The 18,947-nt window shown below is 37.6% G+C and overlaps 1 protein-coding gene across 1 annotated transcript in view; it reads right to left on the bottom strand.

The window, feature by feature from the left end:
• IPO11 (importin 11) overlaps positions 1 to 18,947 on the bottom strand; it is a 224,917-nt gene that overhangs the window by 68,233 nt on the left and 137,737 nt on the right. The window contains exons 25-27 of the mRNA XM_011952217.1: positions 18,410 to 18,505; positions 17,544 to 17,657; positions 5,941 to 6,062 (exon numbers count right to left, since the gene is read on the bottom strand). Coding sequence (XP_011807607.1) covers positions 5,941 to 6,062; positions 17,544 to 17,657; positions 18,410 to 18,505 — 332 coding nt within the window. The remainder of the gene's footprint in view (positions 1 to 5,940; positions 6,063 to 17,543; positions 17,658 to 18,409; positions 18,506 to 18,947) is intronic.

Raw genomic sequence — 18,947 nt, 5'->3', positions numbered from 1 at the left:
ATCAAGGCCTGCCTGAACAATAGAAGCTAGACCCTGCCACTTAAAAAAAAAAAAAAAAAAAAAAAAATTCTTTTAAAACTACACAAAAATTCAAAATAATACTCTAATTGTGGTGAGTATATCACTCATATCTTTATGAATTATAAAGACAAAGACAAAACTCTTCTTTTCTTTTTGAGACAGAGTCTTGCTCTGTCACCCAGGCTGGAGCGCAGGGGTACGATTTCGGCTCACTGCAACCTCTGCCTCCCGGATTCAAGTGATTCTTGTGCCTCAACCTCTGGAGTAGCTGGGATTATAGGCATGAACCAACACACCCAGTTAATTTTCTGAATTGTTTTTCAGTAGAGATGGTGTTTTGCCGTGTTGCCCAGGCTAGTCTCGAACTCCTGGTTTTAAGTGATCTGCCTGCCTCGGCCTCCCAAAGTGCTGAGATTACAGGCATGAGCCACCGTGCCTAGCCAAAACAAAACTATTAATAAAAATAACATTTATGCACCCAATAAACATATGAAAAAAAGCTCAACATCACTGATCATTAGAGAAATGCAAATCAGAACCACAATGAGATACCATCTCATGCCAGTCAGAACGGCAATTATTAAAAAGTCAAGAAACTATAGATGCTGGAGAGGCTGAGGAGAAATAGGAACGCTTTTACACTGTTGGTGGGAATGTAAATTAGTTCAATGATTGTGGAAGACAGTGTGGCAATTCCTCAAGGATTTAGAACCAGAAATACCATTTGACCCAGCAATCCCATTACTGGGTATATACCAAAAGCAATACAAATCATTCCAATATAAAGACACATGCATATGTTTGTTTCCTGCAGCACTATTTACAATAGCAAAAACATGGGAGCCAACCCAAATGCCCATCAATGACAGACTGGATAAAGAAAATGTGGTACATATACACCATGGAATACTATGCAGCCATAAAAAGGAATGAGATCATGTCTTTGGAGGGACATGGATGAAGCTGGGAGCCATCGTCCTCAGCAATTAACGCAGGAACAGAAAACCAAGCAGTGCGTGCTCTCACTCATAAGTGGGAGTTGAGCAATGAGAACACACGGACACAAGGAGGGAAACACCACACACTGGGGCCAGTTTGTGGGGGTGGGGGGCGAGGGGAGGTTGAGCATTAGGACAAATAGTTAATGCATGCAGAGCTTAAAACCTAGATGATGGGCTGAAACCTACACATTCTGTACTTGTATCCAGGCAATTGAAGTAAGAAAAAAGAAAAATCAATAATTTGTTAAGAAATGGCAATATAAAAAAGATGTAAACTGAGACATCAAAAAATCAAAATGTGGGAGAATGATGTGAAGAGTGTTTGGTGTTAGTTTCTTTTCTTCATAATCAATTAAAGTTGTCATCAGTTTTGTTGTGTTTTTCTTGAGAAAGTCTCACTCTGTCGCCCAGGCTGGAGCACAGTGGTGCATACTGGCTCATTGCAACCTCTGCCTCCCAGGTTCAAGCAATTCTCCTGCCTCAGCCTCCTGGGTAGCTAGAATTACAAGCATGTGACACCACACCTAGCTAATCTTTGTATTTTTAGTAAAGATAGGGTTTCACCATGTTGGCCCAGGCTGGTCTCAAAGTCCTGACCTCAAGTGATCTGCCTGCTTCAGCCTCCAAAAGTGCTGGGATTACAGGAATGAGCCCACTGAGACTGGCTTGAATTTGGTTATTTCTTTAGGTTCATTTTCTTAATACAAAACTTACTATGTATTTCAGATGCAAAAATGTATCTTTCCCATTCAAATCATCTTTTAGAATTAGGTACTGTATTACATGGATGAGAAAAAGAGGGGATGAAATAAGGACAGCTAATTCCATCTATGTAGACAGTTTGACCTTACATATGTAAACTCAGTCTTAATCCTTACAACCACCTCATTAGAAAGATACTATTAGTACCCCCATTTTAAGAACAAGGAAACAGACACAGGGAGTTAAGTAACTTGACCATGGTCATTAGCAAGTGACTGGTGGCCCTGGGATTTGAGTGTGGTCCTAAAGTAGTCTATACCAAATTTCTAAGCCAAAAGTAGTGGATTAGAGTAAAAGAGTTTAACCATTTCCCAAATGGTCATTCTTTAGAGTCGTGGTTATAAATTGGGGGCAATTTGTCCCGAGGGATATCTAATGGCAATGTCTGATGATATTTTCAATTGTCGTGACTTGAGTAGGGGAGGAAGGGGAGAATGCTACTGGCATCTGGTAGGTAGCGGCCAGGGATGATGCTAAACATCCTACAATGCACAAGACACCCTCCCACAAAAAATCATCATCTGGACCCAAATGCCATCATAATAAAAGGAGGAAAAAATGACATTTCCCAATTTAGCCTTTTAAAATCATCAACATCATACTTTAGACATGCCTTATTTTGGGAAAAGGAAATGGTATGCTGCAAAATCTAAAAGAAACACAAGAATAGGAAATTACTATTAGGTAGAAAAATAAGAAATCGGCCGGGCGCGGTGGCTCAAGCCTGTAATCCCAGCACTTTGGGAGGCCGAGACGGGTGGATCACGAGGTCAGGAGATCGAGACCATCCTGGCGAACACGGTGAAACCCCGTCTCTACTAAAAAATGCAAAAAACTAGCTGGGCGAGGTGGCGGGCGCCTGTAGTCCCAGCTACTCGGGAGGCTGAGGCAGGAGAATGGCGTAAACCCAGGAGGCGGAGCTTGCAGTGAGCTGAGATCTGGCCACTGCACTCCAGCCTGGGCGACAGAGCGAGACTCTGTCTCCAAAAAAAAAAAAAAGAAAAATAAGAAATCATCATTGGGGATGCAAAAGAGGAAAAATCTCCCCAAACTCCAACAACTATGTAGTTAACTAGAAGAAAGGTTACACATAGGAGACAATAATACTGCTGACTTGAATATCAGCACGTTCCACTAGAGCATGTGACTAAATCTTCCTAAGTCACAAGCCAATTACTATGTGCCAAATTTCTAGTGCAATAAAGGTGTTTTCTTTTTTTTTCAGATTGTTACAGGTTGATACAGATTTTCTGTATCAATGTTTCATCACTAGTCTGTTAAGGATATTATGAAGTTAAATCATTATTCTTTAAAATTCTAGTACCACATTATTCAAGACTTTCTCAGTACCCTTAAAAATGACGTGAGTTTGCTAGTGCCCATCAGATTTGTATTTCATTTTAAAAACAAAAATTGTATCTGATCTTCCATCACAAGGCACCTCACAACTTTTAAATTTAAAATTCCAGTGTTTAAGAGAAATTCGAGTCTTAATAAAGTCCTATCCCTCAATTTATATAAGTTGACTTAAGTCCCAGTCTAAGTATTAATTTTTCTTACAGATGCCAACTATAGATTGAGCATCCCTAATCCAAAAATCTGAAATGGCCCAAAAATCTGAGATTTTTTTGAGTGCCAGAATACTGCTACAAGTGGAAAACTTCATGCAAGTACTTTGTTTCATATACAAAATTATTTAAAATACTGTATAGAATTATCTTCAGACTATATGAGGTGTATATGGAATATAAATTTCACATTTAGACTTGAGTTCTATCCCCAAAATATCCTGTTGCATATATGCAAATATTTCAAAATCCCAAAAATCCAAAATCTGAAAGAAACATTTTGGATTAAGGATACTCAACCTATATTAAATTTCCACAACTTACATGTCAAAAATAGTTCTGAACAACCACACACTTACATAATATTATATGTTGAAGCAAATAGTATTCTCATTAAAAATGTAAAATAAATTTTTCTGATACAATTAGATATCTTTCTAAACTTAACCTCCACCGTTTCTAGCTTTCTTTCAATAATCTCAGTACTTTATCTTGGAGAAAACTCTAACATGTCTTATTAACTCATTTTTTTCCATTCATTAATTTATCTAACAAACATTTAGAGTGCTGACTACTACCAAAGACTATGTTCTTTAACATTTCAATATTAAAAACTTCAATAATTTTCATGTCACTTTTTTTCCACTGAGAGAAACACCAATGAGTTAAAATGTAGGTAGCTTAAATTCGGCTTATTTATCAAAAATAAATAAGATGCCACACCATTTCATAGAGAGGAAGTCTGTTCACTTTGTGCGTGTCCACCTGGGGAGAAATATCTGGTGGTTAAAAGAGGCATTCCTGGTGTGAAGCAGTCCAGGTTCAAACTGGCTTATACCATGTCAAATGCTAGATCTCTTACCTTAGATATGTTACTTAACATTTTTAAGTAATTGTTTGCTCTGTGAGAAGGGATAATCATGTCTATACCTCATCAGGCTGTTTAAAGAATTAAATTATCAACATAAAGCACTTAAGAAAGTATATGGCATTTGGTAAGTATTATCTATTGTTATGATGTTGAGACAAAATAATTATATATATCCTTAATACAAATTACCATAGTAGAAGTAAATAATACATAAAGAACAAATAAGGATTTCTAAAACTGGACTTATGTCACTAATTTATCACTAGGATGCGTATGCTCTAAAAATTCCCTAAGACAGGGTTCTGCAACCCCTGGACCATGGACTGGTACCAGTCCATGGTCTATTAGGAACCAAGCTGCATAGGAAGAAGTGGGCAGAGGGCAAGCAAGCATTACCGTAGGAGCTCCACCTCCTGTCTGATCAGTGGCAGCATTAGATTCTCATAGGAGCGGTAACCCTATTGTGAATGGTGCATGCGAGGGATGTAGGATGTAGGTTGCACACTGCTTAAGAGAATCTAATGCCTGATGATTTGAGGTGGAATAGCTTCATCCCGAAAACATTCCCTTCCCCTCCCCCAGATCATGGAAAAATTTTCTTCCACAAAACAGGTCCCTGGTGCCAAAAAGGCTGGGGATTGCTGTCCTAAGACATAAAGATTTAATGTAGTACCATTATTCTTTTAACAAAACATCAAGCCCTGAGACCTGCTTTTAAGCCTTTAGAATTAAAAGTACAAAAAAATAGGGGCCCAGCATAATGGCTTTGATACAGAAGGGCAGCAGAAAGGGCTGTCAGGCCATTAACAAGGTGGTGACCTGAGAATATACCACCAACATTCATAAGTGCATCCATGAAGTGAGTTTCAAGAAATGTGCTGACCATGCACTAAAATTTCAAAAATTTGCTATGAAAAAGAAGGGGAGTCCAGGTGTGTGCAATGATGTGAAGCTCAATCAAACGACTAAGCCAAAAGTATAAACAATGTCCCATACCGCATCCATGTGCAGTTGTCCAGAAAATGTAATGAGAAAGATTCACCAATCAAGCTCTATGTTATTTATATACCTGCCATCACTTTAAAAAATCTACACAGTGTGAATGAGAACTAAGTACTGACTGTCAAAGTATTTTTAAAAGCATTTCATGCCAAGCTCCACAAAATAGGAATTGAAATGAAGAAATATATTCTTCTTTAAATGACCAAACCAAAGCATTTTGTATTTGCTTTACGGGAGTGAGAATTTTTAGAAGAAAAAAAACAACTTGCAAACTTCCTTATAAATAATCCAAAATAAAAAGAAAACAAAACTAATAATACTCTTCAATTAACATACTTTATAACACACTTTATGAAGTGCTATTGACTTTGAAATGTTAGATATTTAATATATCTATGTAAAAAGAGGACTGAAGATTAGTCTAATAAAACATAGTTATTATAAAAAAATGGAAATTCAGACAAGAACGAAATAAATTTGTAAAATGAATACAACCAAAATAAACTAGAGCATCCACAGTCCCAAGAGTACCTATCCCACTAAGTGCTTTCTGGATCTGGATCAACACTTACCACATCATCATCAGCTAACAAAATTCACATCCATATAGAAAAAAGTACCACTGCCTAGCAACACACAGCCATACTGATGGCCAAAAATAGTGTTTACATTTTGATGCTTGAAAGAAACAAATTTTAAGAAAACATTTCCTCACCTATTATCAGACGGCAGAAGAGAGAGCAAAGCCAAAGCTGAAAGTTTCCTTCTTTCAGGCTGGGTAATGTTGTCCATTCGATCGACCCACATTTCAATCATATTTCCCAAAAGCTGGTCCATCTGAAATAAGAGCAGAAGGCATCTCAAAACAACTAAAATATGTTTTACTTGTGGGTAAATACTTTTAAAGGCTAAAGCCTCATAAGTCATGGTTAAAATTCAATTATAGTAAACCACAGAACTGGAATACCTGAACTGGGGGTAAGTCATGAGCTGGAAACTGATAATTTGAGCATAACCAGAAACTGACTCTAATTAATCCTGAGAGCTAAGTAGACTTATTCAAAACATGTAAGTAGCCCATGAGTGATTTTAGTAATATCATTTAATAAATCACTGCCAATCAGGTACAATGAAAAAATAAACGCATTTTTCAAAATTGTCAACTTGTACTTAGATTATAGTTTATTCAACTGGATGATTATTGTTCAATGTTCTCTAATTTGCTAGACTAATTTGCTGCTACTCTCAGAGGAGAGGACAAGTTACAACCTCAAACTGCAGAGTTTCAAAGGAAAACAAATGAATTATTTCCTAAGACATTTGCATGCTACACTAAAAATGATGCTAAAACAAATCAACAAAATACAGAATGTGATGGCTAATTTTATGTATAAACTCTGCTGGGCTAAGGTGCTCAGTTGTTTGGTCAAATACTAGGCTAGATGTTGCTGTGACAGTATTACGTAGATGTGATTAACATTTACAATGGGTTGACGCTAAATAAAGGAGAATGCCCTAGATAATGTGAGTGGGCTTCAACCAATTCATTGAAAACCCTAAGAGCAAAAACAGTATGCCTAAGAAAGAAGAAATTTTGCCTCAAGACTGTAACAAAAATCCTGTCTGAGTTTCCAGCCTGCTATAAAAAATTCAGGCTTAACAGCCCCACAATTATGTATGCCAATTCTTTAATCTAATTGTGGAGACAAAAATGACTCCATCTTGAATGCTAATCCAATATGATGGCTTCTGATTAGTCCTAGTCCTGGGAAGGCCTCCTGATTTCTGCTTTATTTACTGTCCCTAGTGTAAGGACCTTTAATTGTCTTGCCAAGACCACATACACCAATTCCCTATAAAATATAATAAACCTGAGGGTCTGGAAGTAGCAGTGCGAATATCTACCTATCTTGCTGCCGCCTTCTGCTCTCAGTTCTCCCAGTAAAACATCCTTTGCTGACAAACCGCACTAGTCTACCTTGTTCTCTGCTTTCTAGGGCCCTTCAGCATTTAAGAGCCATTTTGAATACATGGCCCTTTTGCAAACACACACTCTACTGGTTCTGTCTCTATAGGATCTATGAAGTAAAATGCCATCAAGCATACTGATCACACAGATTGAAAGTACATCAGCCAGGCGTGGTGGCTCACGCCTGTAATCCCAGCACTTTGGGAGGGTGAGGTGGGCAGATCATGACGTCAAGAGATCGAGATCATCCTGGCCAACAGGGTGAAACCCCGTCTCTACTAAAAATACAAAAATTAGCTGGGCGTAGTGGCATGCACCTGTAGTCCCAGCTACTTGGGAGGCTGAGGCAGGAGAATCACTTGAACCTGGAAGGTGGAGGTTGCAGTGAGCCGAGATCGCAACACTGCACTCCAGCCTGGGTGACAGAATGAGACTCCATCCACCCCCTGCAAAAAAAAATTAGGCCATTATTAATAATCCTACCATGTCCTCTAAGTGTTCAAGTTAAAGGTAGTCACACATCTCTCACTTTAAACCAAAAGCTAGAAACGATTCAGCTTGGTGAGAAAGACATGTCAAAAGCTGAGATAGGCTGAAAGGCCTCTTGATCCAAACAGGCTGTTAATGCAAAGGAAAAGTTCTTGAAGAAAATTAGAAGTGCTACATCAGTGCACATATAAATGATAGAAAAGCAAAACACCCTTACTGCTGACATGGAGAAAGTTCCATTAGTCTGCACAGAGGATCAAATCAGTTACAACATTCTCGTAAGCCAAAGCCTAATCCAAAACAAGGCTCTAATTCTCTTTAATTCTATGAAGGTTGAATGAGGGGAGAAAGCTGCAGAAAAAAAGTGTGAAGATAGCAGAGGATGGTTCATGAGGTTTAATAAAAGAAGCCGGCTGGCTGCGGTGGCTCACGCCTGAAATCCCAGCACTTTGGGAAGCCAAGGCAGGTGGATTACAGGTCAGGAGTTCAAGACCAGCCTAGCCAAGATGGTAAAACCCCATCTCTACTAAAAATACAAAAATTAGCCAGGCGTGATGGTGGGTGCCTGTAATCCCCGCTACTTGAGAGGCTGAGGCAGAGAATTGCTTGAACCCAGGAGGCGGAGGCTGCACTGAGCCGAGACCACATGACTGCACTCCAGCCTCGGTGACAGAGCCAGACTCTGTCTCAACAATAACAACAAAAAAAAGCACCTCCATAATATAAAAGTGGAAGGTGAAGCAACAAGTGTTGATGTGGAAACTGCAGCAGGTTATTCAGATCTTGCTAAGATCTCTGAGGAAAGTGGCTACACTAAACAGCAGGTTTTCCATGTAAATGAAACAGCCTTTTACTGGAAGAAGATGCAATCCAGGACTTTCACACCTAGGGAGGAGAAGTCAAGGACTAGGTTCAAAGCATCAACTTGTCCACAGACTGACTTTCTTATTAGGAGATAATGTAGCTGGTGACTTTCAGTTCAAGCCAATGTTTATTTACCATTCTAAAAATCTTAAATCCCTTAATAATTACTCTGTATCTACTCTGCCAGAGCTCTCTAAATGGAACAAATCCTAAATGACAGCATATCTGCTTACAGTATGGTTTGCTGCTATTTTAAGCCCACTGTTGAGACCTATGGCTCAGAAAAAAAGATTTCTTTCAAAATATTACTGCTCATTGACAATGAACCTGGTCACCCAAGAGCTCTGATGGAGATGTACAGGAGATTAATGTTGTTTGTACACCTGCTGACACAACATCTATTCTGCAACCCACGGATCAGGAAGTCATTTCAAACTTCAGTCTTATTATTTCAGAAATACATTTCATAAGGCTATAGCTACCACAGGCAGTGATTTCTCAGATGGATCTATGCAAAGTCAATTGAAAACCTTCTGGAAAGAATTCACCATTCCAGGTGCTATTAAGAACATTTGTGACCCATGGGAGGTCAAAACACCAACATTAACAGGAGTTTGGAAGAACTTGATTCCAACTCTGATGGATGATTTTGAGGAGTTCAAGACTTTGTTGGAGAAATAATTGTGATATGGGGGAAATAGTGAAAACTACAGTTAGAAGTGAAACCTCAAGATGTGATTAAAGTTTTACAATTTCATGATAAAGCTTGAACAGATTAAGAGTTGTTTTTCTCTTTTTTTTTGAGACAGAGTTTCAGTCTTGTTGCCCAGGTTGAAGTGCAACGGTGGGATCTCAGCTCACTGCAACCTCCGCCTCCCGGATTCAAGCAATTCTCCTGCCTGAGCCTCCCAAGTAGCTAGGATTACAGGTATGTGCTACTATGCCTGGCTAATTCTGTATTTTTAGTAGAGACAGGGTTTCACCATATTGGTCAGGCTGGTCTCAAGCTCCAGACCTAAGGTGATCCACCACCTCGGCCTCCCAAAGTGCTGGGATTACAGGCGTGAGCCACCGTGCCCAGCCATGAGGAATTGTTTCTTACGGATGAGCAAAAAACAAAAACAAAGAGTGGTTTCTTAAGATCGAATCTACTCCTGGTGAAGATGCTGTGAACACTGCTAAAATAACAATGAATGATTTAGAATATTACATAAACTTAATAAAGTAGCAGCAGAATCTTGGAGGATTGACTCCAATTGTGACAGAATTTCTACTGAGGACCAAACAGTCCATCGTCAACATTAAAAAAATGAAGTTTCAGTGATTCTGTTATCACTACCAAAACAACCTACTGTTCTTTATCCTTTGCCTGCAACTTCCTTCCATCCTCTTTTATTTTTCCTTTTCTTGCTCTCTGTGGACCATTTAGTCTTCAGTAGAATTTTTGTCAAAACTGGAGTCAATCCTCTCATTCGTGAAGGGAAGAGTCAATTGATGTAGCAAACGTCATTTGTCTTATTTTAAGAAACTGTGACAGCCACCCATACCTACTGCAACCACCACCCTGATCAGCCAGCAGTCATCACTATCAAGGCAAGACCATCTACCAGCAAAAACATTATTCACTGAAGGCTGAGAAGATCACTAGAATTTTCTAGCAATAAATTATTTTTAATTAAGGTACATACATTGTTACTTTAGACATAATACCATTGCACACTATTAATATACTACAGTATAGTGTAATTATAACTATATGCATTGGAAAACTAAAAAATTTGTATGACTTATGTTATGAAGATACTCACTTTATTGTGGTAGTCTGTAACCAAACTCACAATATCAAGTATGCCTATACAAGTTTTCTAAGATGTCGGAAACAAATCTAGAATGTAATAATACTCTCATATTAATAATTTTCTGGTGTTTTTATTAAATATTTTATTCCTTCAAATATTCTATTAAAACTACATAGTAAATGTTACTGAAAAAATGCTGATAGTATTTAAATGCTTTTTGTTCATTTTGACAGTTAAAAAATGTGTTTTTATTTCAAACACAACTGTCTATTGTCAATTCATGATGGTCCTTTACTTTTTTCCCTGATTGTTGCAAAAATTCTTTACTTTTGCCAGTGGAACTTTAATAGAAAATAACTGACATTCTGAAAAAATACAATTTAGACCCTTCAACTCTTAATAATTCTTAAGCATTTTTACTCTCAAACTTTATATTACCAGCAATAGTAAGCCACCATATGTTTGTTGAAATAGTAAAAGTTTCTTTATTCTAGTAATAAATACTAATTTTAGTTTGCACTGAATCCTATATTTACAGCAGTTATTGAAGACTTTTAAAATTGTTAAATATACCAGATGTCCTAAACTGCAGATTATTGATAGTTTATTATTGATAAAAATTTCTTCACTGTACTCCTGCAGATTCAAAACATGTGTTTAAAATATTTAAAAGGAATGCTCAATTTTTTATAGTAAAATTTATACCATTAATTATAACACTTATCAAAGGCACTTTTTACCCAGTTTGCTAATTTGCAGGATTTATGTCAATATTTTAACAAGTGGTATGACCAAATTGACACCTATCAGCTGAATAACAGTTCTGGGCTGCAGAATTTATAATTAGTTTAATAGGGATTCAGAACAGACTTCTAAAACCACAGCACGTTGAGCCTTGGTATAAAGTTCTAGGTGACTTACTATAATTCTAGCCCAACAAATGAAAAAACAAAGAAACAAAAAAATAGAAGGCTGAGCGAAAGACTGAAAAGTAAAAGCCTGAGGAGAGAAGGTAGAGAAGAGAGGGCTAAGAGTTCTTTTCAGCCACAGTTGGAGTATGGACAGCGCAGGAAACATACGAACCAGTCAAACCTCATCAGTGTAACATGACAAATATCAAACCAGCTGTCCAATCCAGAAGACCAAATGTCTAATCCAGAATAAGAACACAGCATTCTGGAAAGGAATGTATTCTAGGTACCAGCACAATAAAGTGTGGATATAAAAACAATATAGAATTGGGAAGAAAAAGAGGGACAAATAGGCATTGTAAGATCTGGATTAGCCCACTAGCCTATAGATGGAGGCATAACAGTATTTCCCTTACATTTCTATTACTGATTTACTGTAAAAACAAATGATATGTCAATGGGAAGTGAGAGACCATGGGTATATTTTAAGTTCCTAAGCAAGAAAGAGCTCATGCCAGGCATGGTGGCCCACCCCTGTAATCCCAGCATTTTGGGAGGCCAAGGTGAGTGGATTACCTGAAGTCGGAAGTTCAAGACCAGCCTGACCAACATGGAGAAACCTTGTCTCTACTAAAAATACAAAATTAGGCGGGCATGGTGGCGTGCACCTGTAATCTCAGCTACTTTGGAGGCTGAGGCAGGAGAATCACTTGAACCTGTGAGGTGGAGGTTGCAGTGAGCCAAGACGGTGCCATTGCACTCCAGCCTGGACAACAAGACTGAAACTCCGTCTCAAAGAAAAAACAGATAAACAAAAAAAACAGGGCTCATGACCATCTCAGAGTTATCAAGGATATAGAGACACTGACAATAATGTTTAGATAACACATTGAGGGGCACCCACAAGTGAGGCCAAGAATTCAAATGGGATCTACGTGACTGAGGCGAAAACCCAAGATATTCAAGGGGACAGGATCCTCATGCACCAAGGGATTTTAGAAAGGGCTGGACATGTGAATAAATCTAACAAGAATACTGAGCCCTCATCAAGTAGGAGTTTTGTAAAATAATCACAAGCTACAAAAAAGCCACAAAACAAACAATCAAAACGAATTACAGTAGGAATCTGGGGGTGGGGGAGTGGAAGGAGTATCCAAGACTAGGAGAGCAAGGAAAGGAAAGATAAAGGAGGATGGAAAGAAGATGAAAGGAAATTGCAGGAAAGGACAATGAAAAGTAATACAAAGTAGGTTGTTTTGGTAGTGATACCAAAATCACTGAAACTTCATTTTTTAAAAAAGTTCTTGTTTTAATTTTTTGTGTTTTAAAAAAATATTTAAACTTTTTTTTAGAGACAGAATCCTGTTCTGCTGCCCAGTCTGGAGTGCAGTGATCATAGCTAAACACAGCCTCAAATTCCGGGGCTCTAATTTTTTTTTAGTTTTTGTAGAGATGGAGTCTCGCTTTGTTACCCAGCCTGGTCTTAAGCTCCTGGCTTAATCCTCTCACCTAGACTTCTCAAAGCACTGTGATTACAAAGCATGAGCCACCACACCTGGCCACTGAAACCTTAAAATGTGTTTGCTTTCAAAGTTACCAAGCAGTAACTGGAGTAGTCCTCACATGATACTTTAATTACATGATAAGCAAAGCTAAGCCATTTTATTTATTTTTATGTATTTACTTATTTTTGAGACAGAGTCTTGCTCTGTCACCCAGACTGGAGAGTAGTGGTGCGATCTCAGCTCACTGCAACTTCTGCCTCCCGGGTTCAAGCGATTCTCCTGCCTCAGTCCCCCAAGGAGCTGGGATTACAGGTGCCTGCCATCATGCCTGTCAAAATCTAAGCCATTTTAATTACTCAATAAGATGTATTTTTTTTTTTTTGCATTATGATGTAATATTTTAAAGCTAATAGCAGCCCAAAGAAATATATCAATGTTAAATTACATTTAACTGACTTAATATCTCACTGGATTGCATTTGGATTTAATCAGATCAAATACTCATATGACATTTTTCTTTTCTTAATTAAAAACTAGATAGAAGAAAACTGAAGGTGGCTGGACACAGTGGCTTATGCCAGTAATCCCAGCGCTTTGTGAGGCAGGGGCAGGAGTATCTCTCGAGATCAGGAGTTCAAGTCTAGCCTAGGCAATATGCAAGGCTGTATGTCTACAAAAAATTTTAAATATTAGCCAGGTGTAGGGCTGGTTGCAGTGGCTCATGCCTGTAATCTCAGTACTTTGGGAGGCCAAGGCGGGCAGATCACAAGGTCAGAAGATCAAGACCATCCTGGCTAACATGGTGAAATGCCATCTCTACCAAAAATACAAAAAATTAGCCGGACAGGGTGGCTGGCGCCTGTAGTCCCAGCTACTCGGGAGACTGAGGCAGGAAAATGATGTGAACCTGGGAGGTGGGGCTTGCAGTGAGCTGAGACTACACCACTGCACTCCAGCCTGGGCAACAGAGCAAGACTCCATCTCAAAAAAAAAAAAAAAAAGCCAGGTGTGGTGGCACGCATCTGTAGTCACAGTTACCTAGGAAGCTAAGGTGAAAGGATCACCTGAGTCTAAGAGTTTGAGGTTGCAGTGAGCTATGATTGTGCCATGCATTCTAGCCTGGATGATAGAGTAAGACTCAATCTCTAAAAATTTTTACATAACACAGCAAATTTTTAAAATTTAAAAACATAAAAAAGTTAAAAAAAAAAAAAAAAAAAGACATACCATGTTTATGAACTGGTGAAATGAACACTGTTAAAATGACCATACTACCCAAAGTAATCTGCAGATTCAATGCAATCGCTATCAAAATACTAATTATATCCTTCAAAGAAATAGAAAAAAAAAATTCGTATGGGACCATAAAAAATCCCAAATAGCCAAAGCAATGCTGAGCAAAAAGAACAAAACTAGAGGCATCACACCACCAGATTTCAAAATTTACTGCATAAGCCAGGTGCAGTGGCTCATGCCTGTAATCCCAGCACTTTGGGAGTCCAGAGCAGGTGGATCACTTGAGGTCAGGGGTTCGAGACCAGTCTGGCCAAAATGGTGAAACCTCGTCTCTACTAAAATACAAAAAGTAGCCAGACGTGGTGGTATGTGCCTATAAGCCCAGTTACTGGGGACGCTGAGTCAGGAAAACTGCTTAAGCCTGGGAAGCGGTGGTTGCAGTGAGCCAAGATTCTGCTACTGCACTCCAGCCTGGGCCACAGAGCTAGATTCCGTCTCCCCCCCACAAAAAAAAAAAAAGTGTGTGTGTGTGTATAACAAATACAGTATATATACTACAAATATAGTAACCAAAATAGCACGGTACCAGCATAAAAACAAACACAGACCAACAGAACAGAGAACCCAGAAGTAAATCCATACATTCACAGCCAACTGATTTTAGAAAAAGGTAGCATGAATATTGATGGAGAAAGAACAGTTACTTCAACCACGGTGCAAGAAAAACTGGATATCCATATGCAGAAGAATGAAACTAGACCCCTATCTCTCGTGACATACATAAGTCAACTCTAAATGAACTAAAGACTTAAAATGTGAGACCCACAAATATAAAATTACTAGAAGAAAACAGGGAAAACACATCAGGACACTGGTCAGAGAAAAGATTTTATGAATAAAACCTCAAAAAAATAGGCAACAAGAAGAAAAACAGACAAACGAGATTCTACCAAACTAAAAAGCTTCCATACGGCAAAAGCAACAAACAACAGAGTAAAAGGACATCCCACAGGATGGGAGAAAATAGTTGCAAATTATACATCCAACAAAGGATTACTTTCCGAAATACACAAGGAACTCAACCAACAGCTAAATAAAAATAATAATCCATTTTAAAAGTAGAACAATTATCTGAATAAACAGCTCTCAAACGAAGACATACACATGGCCAACAGGTAAGTGAAAAAATGGTCAACATCGGCCAGGCACAGTGACTCACGCCTGTAATCCCAGCACTTTGGGCGGCCGAGATGGGCAGATCCCCTGAGGTCAGGAGTTCGAGACCAGTCCGGCCAACATGGTGAAACCCCATAGTCAGGCAGGGTGGTGGGTGTCTGTAATCTCACCTACTTGGGAGACTGAGGCAAGAGAATCGCTTGAACCTGGGAGGCAGAGGTTGCAGTAGCCGAGATCGTGCCACTGCACTCCAGCCTAGGCGACAGAGTGAGACTCTGTCTCAAAAACAAAACAAAAAAAAAGGGTCAACATCAATAGTCATCAGGGAAATGCAAATCACAACCACAATGAGATATCATCTCACTCTAGTTGGAATGGCTATTATGAAAAAGGCAAAAAATAACAAATGCTAGAAAGGATGTAGAGCAAAGGGAACTCAGGCACTACTCGTGGGAATGTAAACTAGTATAGCCATTATGGAGAACATCATGAGTTTCCTCAAAAAACTACAAATTGAACTCTTATATGATCCAGCAATCTCACTACTGGATATATATATCTCCAAAAGAAAGGAAGTCATTGTATTGAAAAGACACCTATTCCCTCATCTTCATTACAGCAATGGAATTAACCTAGGCACCCATCTACAGATGAACGGATATGGAAAATATCACACACACACACGAATACTATTTTATCTCAAAAAAGAATGAATTCCTGTCATTTGTGGCAACATGGGTGAGGATAGAGAGCATTATGTTAAGTGAAATAAGCCTGGAACAGAAAGATAAATACTGCGTGTTCTCACTTCTCATGTAGAAGCTAGAAAAGATGACCTCAAAGAAGTAGAGAGTAGAACAGTGGTTACTAGAGACTGGGAAAGGTAAGGGGAAGGTGGGGAGAGAGAGAGAGATCGGTTAAAAGATAAAAAAACTCACAGGTAGCTAGGAGGAATAAGTTCTAGTGTTCTATATAGCACTGCAGGATGACTATAGTTAACAGTAATATACAGTTTCAAATAGTGAGGAGGAGGCTGTTGTATGTTCCCAATACAGAGAAATAGTAAGTGTTTGGGGTGATAGATATGTCAATTACCCTGATTTGATCACTATATACTGTGTATATAGAAATATCACTATGTACTCCATAAATGTCTACAACTATTATGTGTCAATTAAAAAAATTCAAGAGATTAATCCGTAACTTTGGTGATTAAATATTTACTCATTATGACCTCAGATTGAATCTTCACGAACTAATGCAAGGGAAGAAGGACACAGGACACATATTTCAAGAAATGTTAGAAACATGACCAGGCCCCTCATGGAAACAAGAAAATGAATTCATAGTAATGGCATTCTGATGTTTCCTCTGGATCATTTTAATTTTCTCTCTTATGTTCTTAAATATTTTTAGTTATCCTGTAATCTCAGCACTTTGGGTGGCCAAGGTGGGAAGATCACTTGAGCTCAGAAATTTGAGAACAGCTTGGACAACATAGCAAGACCTCATCTCTACTAAAAATTTAAAAAAAAAAAAAAAAGAACTAAAAAATATCTATTATCCCATTTCAATTAAAATTAATAAGCTAATAAAAAATATACACTATTTATCAAAACAAGGGTTGGGATCTCTGATTAGTCTAATTCTAGAAAAGCTACATATATTTAAAAATTTGTACTTCCTTATTCTGGATTTCCTTATATTAGAAATAGTTATATTTGTTTTCAGCCATAAACCAAAAGATTTTAAAAATTGTCTCAAATGTAGATATACTGGTCAAGTATACCCTATCTTCTATATCATATAAATCTTAATAAACAGATTAATGACTTACAACATAATCTTATTTGAATTATCATACATATAGTCTTAAATCACTTCACTGAAAAACCCATTTCAAACTTACTCTGGTAATAGATATCAGTCACAATTTTTAAAACTAAACCTTTGCTAAAAAGGTCATTTCCACAATAATCAGAACAGAAATTCTCTCAATCTGTGGCATTAAAAACAAGTTAACTAAAGAAATAATACAAAGATGATACATCACTCCATGCAAAATACCCGTTTTCAGATTCTGTATCAGTGAAGAAAAACAGCAGCTATAAACAAACCAACATTATATTCTATGGCTAAGCAGAATAAAATCATCTATTTTGAGCAACGATAAAAATGTATAAGTTTCAACTGCCACTTACAGATTCCTTTTTCTATCCGAAATTATTGCTATAGCATAAATAAAGATTTAAAATGTAAAGGTCTAAATATTATAAAGCGACTTTTACAAAGACTCATTATCTCATCAAACTATTTCTAATTTATATTTAGATAAAGACTTCCTTAAATTTAAGTACATTGATTCTTACCTCCTGATTAAATTTGTGGGCCATCTCATTAAGTAGTGAAGAAAAAAAACTAGTGTTTTGTAGTAGAACTCGACCCATAACTCCAAGATACGTGGACATCACTACAGGATACCTCTGTATAATTAAAATACAACACTTGTAAAACTGTGTTATGGTACAAGTATAAACAATCACTGACACAGTAACAAGCAACAGGGATAGAAAATAACATTCTCCTCCATATCACTTCTCTTTAGAATGAACTGTCAATATTGCCTGAGTTCTAACTTACTAAATACATATATGAATTATATGCATCATCTATCTATACATATATATCTATCCAATAAAGAGAAAGAAACAATATTGACCAATTTCATATATTATTTTTTTGAGACGGAGTTCACTCTGTCACCCAGGCAGGAGTGCAGTGGCGTGATCTCGGCTCATTGCAATCTCCGCCTCCCAGTAGTATATTACTTTAAATACTCATAACACACACAGGTCTATGAATCTATTTAAGAGAGCTGTTCTTAGAAAATAACCAGTGGTTTAACATATTCAGTGTATACCAGCATTAACACTATTCTGTACCCCCTCATATTCTTAGTAGTCAAGCATTGGAATCAAGCCATTCACCATTCCTGTACTTCAAATGACTTTTGTGTGAACATACATGCATATGTTTGAAAGAGACATGTCAAAGAATATCTATGCTTCCTTGTGTGGAACAGGAAAAGGCAAAGATGTCTAACTGCCCTGAAAATTTAACGTAATTTAATATGATCCAAATGACAAGAAAAGTTTTCCTTCTGCATCTAACAGAGTAATTAAAATTAGAATCCTATAGTCTAATACTACCTTTGGAACTTAAAGAAAAATCTTACCTCCCCTTCTATAATACCCTTGAAAACATAGGGTAAAATCGGTTGAAACATCTGCGGACCTAATATTGGGTTCACTTTAAGGGCATTTTCTACAACCTAAAACCCAGAAAGAAACATTTGGTGATAACACTGAAAGTCATTCCTTTATGAGAAACACATGTAAGGAAACAATATACTAAAATAAATATCACAGACCAAATTTAAGAATGCAGAGTACACAGTATTCCGACACTAGACACACTTTTACAAGATAATCCATTTTAAAATTGCAGTTTGATATGAAGTATATTTACACACAGCTATATATCTTGCATACAACTGTATTTAATCACATTGTAATAACATAGGCATCACATGCAGTTAATGTAATTCTTACCCTTGCAATTTAAACAACCCTTAAAAATGATGCACTAATAGAGGCAGCAAAAGGCGTTTTTAAAACATTGGCTTTTTGATAGCTAAACAGGAAGTTAGTAACACCTATACTCACTGCCCAGAAATAAATCCACATTTAAGTCAATCAATAAATTGGAGGAAA

Source organism: Colobus angolensis, unplaced genomic scaffold, assembly GCF_000951035.1.
Source record: "Colobus angolensis palliatus isolate OR3802 unplaced genomic scaffold, Cang.pa_1.0 Scaffold337, whole genome shotgun sequence".
NCBI lineage: Eukaryota > Metazoa > Chordata > Mammalia > Primates > Cercopithecidae > Colobus > Colobus angolensis.
This window is presented reverse-complemented; position numbering and strand designations above follow the sequence as displayed.